Source organism: Cryptomeria japonica, chromosome 3 (assembly GCF_030272615.1).
Source record: "Cryptomeria japonica chromosome 3, Sugi_1.0, whole genome shotgun sequence".
In the NCBI taxonomy this organism is placed as follows: domain Eukaryota; kingdom Viridiplantae; phylum Streptophyta; class Pinopsida; order Cupressales; family Cupressaceae; genus Cryptomeria; species Cryptomeria japonica.
In genome coordinates, this window is record NC_081407.1 from 980,863,642 (window position 1) to 980,873,256 (window position 9,615).

Genomic DNA, 9,615 nt, shown 5'->3' on the forward strand with positions numbered 1-9,615 from the left:
AAGATTTGTTGGAATCTCTTTTAATAAAATAATTTTTAATGTACAATTCTACAAGCTTTGGAGTCTCTTTAATAACAACTTATATAGTACAAGATTTGTTTCAAGTCTTTTCTCAATGTATCAAAGCTTTTTCTTAACTATAAAACAATTAAGAATTATATAACTGTACAAGAAAATATGAATAGAAACAAGCCAAATAAATTTTCACTCTTATATGGAAAGGAGGGATTATTTTCAAACATCATCAAATTTATGATGGCATGTTAAAGTGACCACATAATTCAATAAGAGAAATTTCTAATGTATCAAAACAATTAAAAAAATCTATAAAATTAATTCACCTCTTAAGTTAAAACACATTAATTATATATATATATACTTCTCAAATTTACATGATAAAATACAACATATTATCCCATACCACTGCAATTATATTCATGGTTACTAAACCTTTCTCATTATTCTTGTGCCGCTCGAAGGAGTGTGAGCAACGACATGAAAAGGTTAATAATGTCAAGGTACAAGGATATTGCAGCCCAGATATATTCATCATAGGAATACCGCTTAATCAAATTATCAGTGTCATAAATGATATAGCCACTAAATAATATTGAAGCCAGTGCCCCATATATCATTGTGGATATCTTCCCCAATGGAATGATAATCTGCAATAAAACCCATATAAAAATCAGTAAATGCAATAAAATGTAAAATAGTTTAAATGACACCACCGTTTCAAATTATTATTATAAAAAGAATTTCTTAATAAAACTCACATACAGGTAATTTTGTAGATAATTAATATTTGATAAAAATTATTATTTTTATTTTTTTGATAAAAGTGGATAAAACTTACATACAGGTAATTTTGTAGATAATTAATATTTGATAAAAATTATTATTTTTATTTTTTTGATAAAAGTGGATGAATCACTGAAATTATATTAAATCTTTATAATTTGATAAAAATTATTACTAAATTACAACTGTCTTTTCTTCCATCTACTTTTCCCCTATTTTCAAAATAATATATTAGTCTTGTCATCTAAAAAGACTATATAAATTATTTATTTTTCATAAGACTATTTACTTTTGAACTTTTCTATCAATCGATATAAAGAAGCTGCCATCTAAAAACGACCGTTTAACATGCTATCCCCCTATTCAGCCTTCAGAATAAGTAAATTACATTAAATAACATGAACACCAAACTTCAAAAAGCTTAATTAAGCCTTGGAGAAAGAAAAAAAAAAAAAAAGGTGGACAGGACATGGTATGACACTTTGTTTTTATTATGCATAGTATTTGGAAAAGTAATTTTGATTTGACTAGCAAGGACAGCTTATTATCAGGGTCAAATAATTAAGACCTTGTAAATGGAATTCTAGCTGGTATCAAATCTTTGTGTACCAAAAATTGATTTGATAGTGATCATTAACATATATCTTCCTTTTATTTGGCCAGACACTATCATGTAGTCTGAGATTATAAGGACCTCCCAAATAAGATTCTAACTTGTGACAATTGACAATTTATCTGTAAGAAAATAAAAATTATTACTAAATTACAACTGTCTTTTCTTCCATCTACTTTTCCCCTATTTTCAAAATAATATATTAGTCTTGTCATCTAAAAAGACTATATAAATTATTTATTTTTCATAAGACTATTTACTTTTGAACTTTTCTATCAATCGATATAAAGAAGCTGCCATCTAAAAACGACCGTTTAACATGCTATCCCCCTATTCAGCCTTCAGAATAAGTAAATTACATTAAATAACATGAACACCAAACTTCAAAAAGCTTAATTAAGCCTTGGAGAAAGAAAAAAAAAAAAAAGGTGGACAGGACATGGTATGACACTTTGTTTTAATTATGCATAGTATTTGGAAAAGTAATTTTGATTTGACTAGCAAGGACAGCTTATTATCAGGGTCAAATAATTAAGACCTTGTAAATGGAATTCTAGCTGGTATCAAATCTTTGTGTACCAAAAATTGATTTGATAGTGATCATTAACATATATCTTCCTTTTATTTGGCCAGACACTATCATGTAGTCTGAGATTATAAGGACCTCCCAAATAAGATTCTAACTTGTGACAATTGACAATTTATCTGTAAGAAAAGGTGTGTGATATCTTTTCATCATTAAAGTTTCCGATCACACTTATAGGACTCTTCCAGTATTTTTTCATCATAAAAGTTTCCGATCATACTTATAGGACTCTTCCAGTATTTTAAAAACATAAAAGTTTCCGATCATACTTATAAGACTCTTCCAGTATTTTAAAAATATTGATTTGACAGTCATCCATATTGATTTGACAAAAATTATTAACATATATGTCTCTGTGTTGATAAATCATCATTTCCGACTACTCAAATTGCCACCTTGTTTATTTAAAATGAAGAGTTACAGATACCTATCTATTATTAACAGATTTTTCTTTCAATGATGTAATTCCGTTTATGTTAACATAACATCAACAATATTAAATGTTCACAAATTTTTAAATCATGTCCTATCTGTTAATACTAACATGACAATTCATGATAACATATAATAAGATTTCCGAATTACTGTAACAATTAAATTGTAAAAATGTCACAAGGTTAGAATACAGAAATCTCACAGTTAGAATCCAGAAATCTCACTACATTATTATCATGGCATCATATCTGATGCAATGGAAACAAGATTCTGCTTTGAAAATGGAGGGAATTTTTCTTTTTCTTTTTGACAGAATCTTTAAATTTCCTTTAGTATTAAACTTAGGGTTCCAGCTATTTCTTAGCAGCAGATTTGTTTGGCTTGATGCTTAAGCTTTACAGCAGGCATCACTGGAAAAAGAGAGTAACGGCGAAGAAAAGGTACCTGAATTAATATGAAAACCAAAAGCACCATGAATCCTGAAAAGAGAATGGGTCCCAGAAAGCTGAAATCGTGGCCTTTCCTTGCAGCCCAGAATGTATACATTGTCAGACTTATCACCACCACAGCCGTTAAAATTGCCGACTCAAGTATCACTTTCCCTGAAACCGCAAAACCCGCAAGATAATCAATAAATTTCCAGACACATTAACGGTAATAAAAAAATAAAAAATAAAAAAGACCGCCATAAACATATAAATAAATTTACAATGAGGAAACCAGTAGAAAAAACCCTAAGGCTGCAGAATTAAAAGCATAAAGAGTAAAATACTAGAACAAAACCCTTACCATTGGTGAAAGCACAGGTTAATCCAACAGAAAAGCTGATGCCAAGCGTAAACAGCGCCAGCAGAAAAAGATTCACAGGGTGCTTCTGCGAGTAATAGTACAAAGGACAAAGCACTGCAAACAAAGAATTCACAGAAATATGAAAAAAAATTCAGAACATTGGCTTACACTGTGAAAAATTAAGTAATGGCCACCGACTTACCGATGAAGGGGAAGATGATGAGAAATATGTATAATCCAAGACCGGCCGGAGTGGAAACAAAGAAATGAGCAACCGGATGAACAAAGACAATTACGGCAGACACGGCAATGGTGAGAAGCAATTGCAGGCTGAGAATTGTGTAGATTTTTCTTATGAAGGCCCACCGCAGTGGTGTTTCGTACACAGGCTGGTCCGGGTAAAGAGCCCCTTCTCGTCCTGTTTCGAGGTCTTCAAATGACCGTCTTGAATCCTTAGCCGCCATCATCGCTGTGTTTAAGGTCACCAGACACAAAAGCAGAGGAATTTATTTATCTGGGGAGAACAGAATTTTACAGAGGAATTTATAGAGTGCAGAGAAGATTTTGGATTGGTGAGTAGAGAAATCCAGAGTACTCAAGGAAGGAATATGAAGCAGAATGGGTCCCCGGCTTTTCTAGAAAATACTTTTAGGCTTGGCGTATAAGATGTTATCTAACAAGTGCCGTTCAATCGGCGCATTTATCTTTTTAAAATCACGGTTTTTCGTTTTTAGAGTGGCGTGTGCATTTCAAGTTTGACATGTCTGTCAATGTTATATCTACCAATGTTTGTCAATACTTAAACGGCAACCTTTGTACTCGAATTTGAATGTGGAACGACTCTTTTTCCAAATACTTTAGAAAATTGTTGAGTTGTATGATGTGACTTTTTAACTGTATTTTTTTATATTAGTATATATATTTACAAAATAAGTAAGATATATCATTATATTAGCATTTATCTAATTTGTCGATAAATTATTTAAGTGGAACAATAAGAAATTTATATAGATGTTTCTATAATGATATCTCTTTTTGTAATATATATATATGGTAGATGGTACATGTAAGAGAAATTGAATAATACATTTTAATTATTATATGTTTATAAATTATTGTGTCAAGAGGCATCGATAGTCACATAATGGATCTTAAGGATTCGTGTAAACAAAAACTTTGAATCGTATATTTGACATCCATTTGTTGGTCTTTAAATTTGAAGGTGTAATTTCAAACATTGGCAGGGCAGTGGAAGAGTGGTGTTGGCAAGTTTATATGCGTGTCATATCACTTTGCATGCAAGGGGTATGTGTTTTATATGCATCGCACCTTACTTTACATGCAATTCATGTGGCCCATCACATCCTAGACAACCCCTTCAATTGGCTAAATCCCTAGTTTATGCCTATCATCTCCTTGCTCTGCATGTCTATACAAATGATGGTGAAAAATAGTGGCATCGGCAATAGCAGCAACATCGACATCCACACCTCTTATTTTAGATTTTGGCTGCAAGGGGGTTGTTATTGCTCTTATTCAGACATCATTTTTCTCCTATTAAGGTGGAGACTAAGGGTAGTAAAGGATGCTTGTACATGTATCAAAGAAGGTTATGGAAGACTTTTCAAAACCCACTACTATAGTTTTTTTTATTGTTTAGTTTCTTTATGCTACTAGAGTTTGGCTAGTTGTTTAGGACCTTTGGGTCTAGCTATTGGAGCCTATCTTGTGGTAGGTTGTTTCGTTTTTGTCTTGTTGTTGGCTTTTTCTACTCTTTTATTTTATTCCAACATTCTTTCTTAGTTCCTAACCCATTTTGGTCTTTTGTAAAGGGTTTTGGGGCCCTTTCAAAACTTGTTTTTACCCCTAATCAAAACTATCAACATCCACACGATCAAAGGTCGTTGATGGATATTATTTTCAATACCAACTTGAAGCTCAAGCTAGGGAAATCACTACTTGACACACAGAAGTTGAATAGGTTGTTCTTGGATGGCCACCATGGCTCACTATTGATTGAAGCAATCAAGGGATCAATTCCTCGTCATGCAAATTCATTTGAGAAGCTTGAGAAGGTTTGTGGTATTTTCTCTCATTTTGTAATTCCATTTTTATTTTATATTCTCTTACAATAACACACCACTTGTTGCTTGATAGGAAATGTAATAGTATACAAATCATGTCATGAAGCATTTGTCAAATCTCCCAAATAAATTTAAAATTGTATTAGTTGTGAGGAGTTTAATGTCTGTGTTGCTATATATCCATTTGGATTTTGTGTAAATTGATATAATTAAAAATATTTTGTTCGGAGTTGATTAAGTTAAATTGTTTGCATCCCTCTTAATACATGCAAATGTTGTTTAAATGAGGAAAATTAGAAATGTTTTTGTTGGATGCTTTAAGAAATGCACCCTAAGTTGTTTCCCTTTTTTGTTGATACCTCTCTCTCTCTCTCTCTCTCTCTCTCTCTCTCTCTCTCTCTCTCTCTCTCTCTCTCTCGATACTTCCCTTGCCCCCATGTACCACTCCCCCTAACTACCCCCCTCTCTCTCTATCTCTCTCTCCCTTTATTGATACTTCCCTTAATTCCTCTACCCCTTCCCTCTCTCTCTCTCTCTCTCTCTCTCTCTCTCTCTCTCTCTCTCCATCTCTCCATTGGGATCAAAATTGGGTTTGTAGTTCTAAAGTGGATTGACAAGCCAAATGTTGAAGATCTCAAAAAGGTATCCAAGGTCTAAAGTTTCTAGCTCACATAAGCAGTGTACATATCCAATTATATGTGCCTAATGAAACCTTTATTCCTGATAACCTTTCATTGAAAGATTTATTCAAAAAATCTTATATAAAGGTCAAATTTTCTTTCCATCCTAACTCTTTGAATCCCAAGATACCATTGGACTGCTTGTTCTCAATGTACGACTCTCTTGGAGCTCGAAATCTATTAGAAGCAGTAAGGAAAAAGGAGGTGTCTATTTCAAGTGACAATTATTTGCATAGGCTTCAAGTAGGAGAGGGTTTGTTTAGGAAAGGTTTGTATACAATTAGATCATTGGATATCTTGCATATATATCCTTCATATTGTCAGCAGATAGAAGGCATCAAATTGTATGACATTTTTAGGAGTCTCTAGCTTATGAAGTCGCTAAACTCTTTGCAGTTGTATATTATTAGAACATTCAAATCTTGTTGTAGGTTTATGTCAGATGTTAATGTTGGAAATATAAGTTATGTTGTCATTGATGTCAAACTTGTTGGTTTGGATGTGATTTGGTTTGGATATAGTCTTGTGTGTTGGCAAATTGGAGGAATTGATTATGTGTTGCATTGATGTTTTGTCATTGATGGCAACACCGACTATTTTGGTTGTTTATAGGTTTCCAATAGAGTGGTTGGATTATGATATTGATCTGGTATGCTTCGGTTTGTGGAATTGGTTTGGATCTGTCATTCATGCTATTCAAATGTGTATCACGATCAGTTGATTCGGGATTTGATGAATTGGGAGCTATCATTTGTTCTAGTAAGCCTTTTGGTCACCGGTAAGGGTTTTACCGGCAGAGCTTTGTTGAAGATATTTTGATGCACTTGATAAGTGGTGTCGGTGTGGCTTCTAGATGGCTTTTGGGAAGCTGATGGTTATCTTGTTTGTGTTCCTGTTGATCGGTGGTGTTGGATTTGGGTCCAGACCTAATGATATCTTATTTTGCTAGGTTATGGATTGGTTTATGTAACGTGTTGGTGGATGATCCCGATGCGTTTCCGGTTGGATCTATTGATTGGATTATGTTGTTTCGGTCTTAGGCCAACTTAGTTGATCATTGGATTGCGGGTTTATGTTATGAATTTATTGTATTATCTTTTAGGTGGCCGACCTAATTGTTTAGGTCCCGGGTTGGTATAAATATGATGTAAGATCTCTTTGTAAATCATGGGCATATTCATGGTTTTTGGGATATAGAATTATTTGTGTGTGTATAAGATTGTAATCATATGCAGAGGTTTTGGTCAATCATAGGTGATCAAATTGGGTTGGTGAAAGAGATTTAAGACCTCTGGTACTAAGCTTAATCAGAACTGTATTCAGGCATAGGAGATGTTATTCTTGTAGTTCACTCTTCTTTCTGGATTGTAGTCTGGATTTATTTTGTAGTCGGTGAGGCTCCTTTTGTGATTAACAGTGCGCTCTAGGTTGTTGGCCTTCATGCATGTGCAAGCCCCTCTTTATGTAGTCACATACTTACTGCAGAAGTATTATCTGACTATGGGTAGGCTTCCCACCGTGGTTTTTCCCTTTACCGGGTTTTCCATGTATAAATCTTGGTGTTATTTTTGTGGATGGTTGGTACATGTTATATGGGTTATATTTATGCTTAATTGTTATATTTGTTATTCTGATATTTGGTTTATGTATTCAAATAATAAGGTTTTAATGCTTAAAGTTCTATAATCTATTAACAACTAATTCAACCCCCCCCCCCCCTCAGTTGTTCACCGCTTATCTGAGTTGTCTAACATTGTGATGTGCAAACTATTGTTGGTGACAATTGGTGACAAGTGAGCTATTATTATGTTGTTATACAAATATATGAAGGTTTCTCTATTTTGTATATTGATTAAGAGAGTCGGAAATTGGTGGTGTTGTTGAGCTTTATTGGTGTCTCAATTCAGTTTTTGTGGAAGATTATTAGAGATGTATGATATCAATATGTGATGCTTGGTGTTGCTATTGAGTTTGATTGGTATCTTTGTTGAGGTTGTGTTGTCATTGATGTTACGGTAAGTTATATAAATTTCTAGTAGATGTTTAGTGGTAATATTTGGTTTGGTATTGAGTGTTCAGATGACGTCATATTGCTTGGTGAAGATGTTGTGCTTACATGAGGATTTTTTGAAAGATTAGTGTAACAAAAGTTTCAATATGTAGGAAAGAGTATTTAATGTCCTAGTGGAAGAATGTTTTGTTCTAGATTATGAAGAGTATGGTGTGCGGACTTGGGTATAATGTTAAAGTTCTATGAATGGTTTACTATCAAGGTTGCAGGTCCTTTGATTCCTTAAATGATAAGAGTTGTTGTTGTTGTTTTCTGACAGTGAGAGTGTTTGTCAAACTGGTCCAAAATTTTCTTGGTGGCTTCAAGTTTTGCAGTTTGGAGGACATGCTTATTTGGTTCGTGCAATATTCCAATTCAAATATCTGGTGTTGCTTTTGTTCCACAAGTGAGTTATGCTAGTTTGTTCTTGGTATGGTCAGTTGTGTTGGATCTTAGTATGCCTAGATGGATTATCTTGTTTGGATCATGCTTTTTTGGTCCAGATATGCATTGGAGGTTGAGTTAGAATATTATTTTGGGTCTCACTGTGGTGTGTGGAGATCCACATTAGGTAATTTGCATTGGAAGATGCTTTTGGACCCACTAGTTGTTGAGTTTTATTGTTTATATACACGTTTCATTTGGAATCGCCTTTGGAAGATGTGTTAGGGTATGCAGTTCATCATAATCAACTTAGAAGGATGTGTGACATTGATTTTGAGTCCCCTCTTTCTCCTAGAATGGACCGCATTGAATATTATTGGTCTAGATGCCCTAGTTTATGTAATTTTATATACTTTATTTTGGGATGACCTAGTGGAGACTTTTAATGAATATCTTTGTATATAAGAATGAGTAAATGTATGCGTTGAAGTGTACAAAAGAGTGGGATATGTTTGAAATGGTGTGATGTGGATGTGAATTCTATGCAAATAGAATTGATGGAAAAGGTGTGTGAAAGTTAGTTGAGAAGAGCTTTGACAGTGTTCAATAAAAAAGTGATTCACCCCCCTCTCAATCTTGTTGTGTGTTCAACAATTGGTATTAGAGCCTAGTCCCTTTTTGAGAAGCTTAACCGCTTGAGGGAGATCCAAAATGGTGTAGGATTGGAATTTCAAAGCACCAAAGTTTGAAAGTACAAATTACTCTTATTGGAAAGATAGAATGAAATTTCACTTGGAGTCTCTATCGAAGGGAATATGGGAAATCATCAAGACTAATTATGCTACTCCACATAATGGTCCTCCATAGACTCCAAATGAGATAAAAGATTTTGAGAATAATACAAAGGCTAGGATTGCTATTGTCAGTTGCTTAAATGACGAAGTGTTTAGAAAGGTTGTGGGATTGAAGACTACTAAAGAAATTTGGGACAATCTAAGAAGTGTATATGAAGGTGATTTGAAGATAAAGCAAGCAACAAATTGAAAGCACAAATTTCAAAACCTAAGGATGTCTGATGATGAGCTCATTGAAGGCTCTACACACAAGGTAAAAGTTGTAAATGCTATCAAAGGTGTTGGTGGAAAAATAGAAGAAAGTGATGTTGTGAAAAAAGTGTTGCTAACACTACCTAA

The 9,615-nt window shown here is 33.6% G+C and overlaps 1 protein-coding gene across 1 annotated transcript; it reads right to left on the reverse strand.

The window, feature by feature from the left end:
• Nucleotides 1-410: 410 nt before the first annotated feature.
• LOC131076209 (protein LIFEGUARD 2) lies at nucleotides 411-3,960 on the reverse strand. The gene is made up of 4 exons (XM_058013270.2): nucleotides 3,427-3,960; nucleotides 3,225-3,338; nucleotides 2,880-3,037; nucleotides 411-665 (listed from the first exon to the last, which is right to left on the reverse strand). Exons 1-4 carry the CDS (start codon nucleotides 3,689-3,691, stop codon nucleotides 459-461), a joined length of 744 nt encoding a protein of 247 aa, XP_057869253.1. The 5' UTR covers nucleotides 3,692-3,960; the 3' UTR covers nucleotides 411-458.
• Nucleotides 3,961-9,615: the final 5,655 nt, after the last annotated feature.

Excerpts from the sequence above, each read along its gene's own strand:
- LOC131076209 (XM_058013270.2), bottom strand. The coding sequence starts at position 3,691 with ATGATGGCGGCTAAGGATTCAAGACGGTCATTTGAAGACCTCGAAACA. Across the intron at positions 3,339-3,426 it reads CATCATCTTCCCCTTCATCG|TGCTTTGTCCTTTGTACTAT; the intron begins GTAAGTCGGTGG and ends CTTTGTTTGCAG. Across the intron at positions 666-2,879 it reads TGGTTTTCATATTAATTCAG|ATTATCATTCCATTGGGGAA; the intron begins GTACCTTTTCTT and ends GTTTTATTGCAG.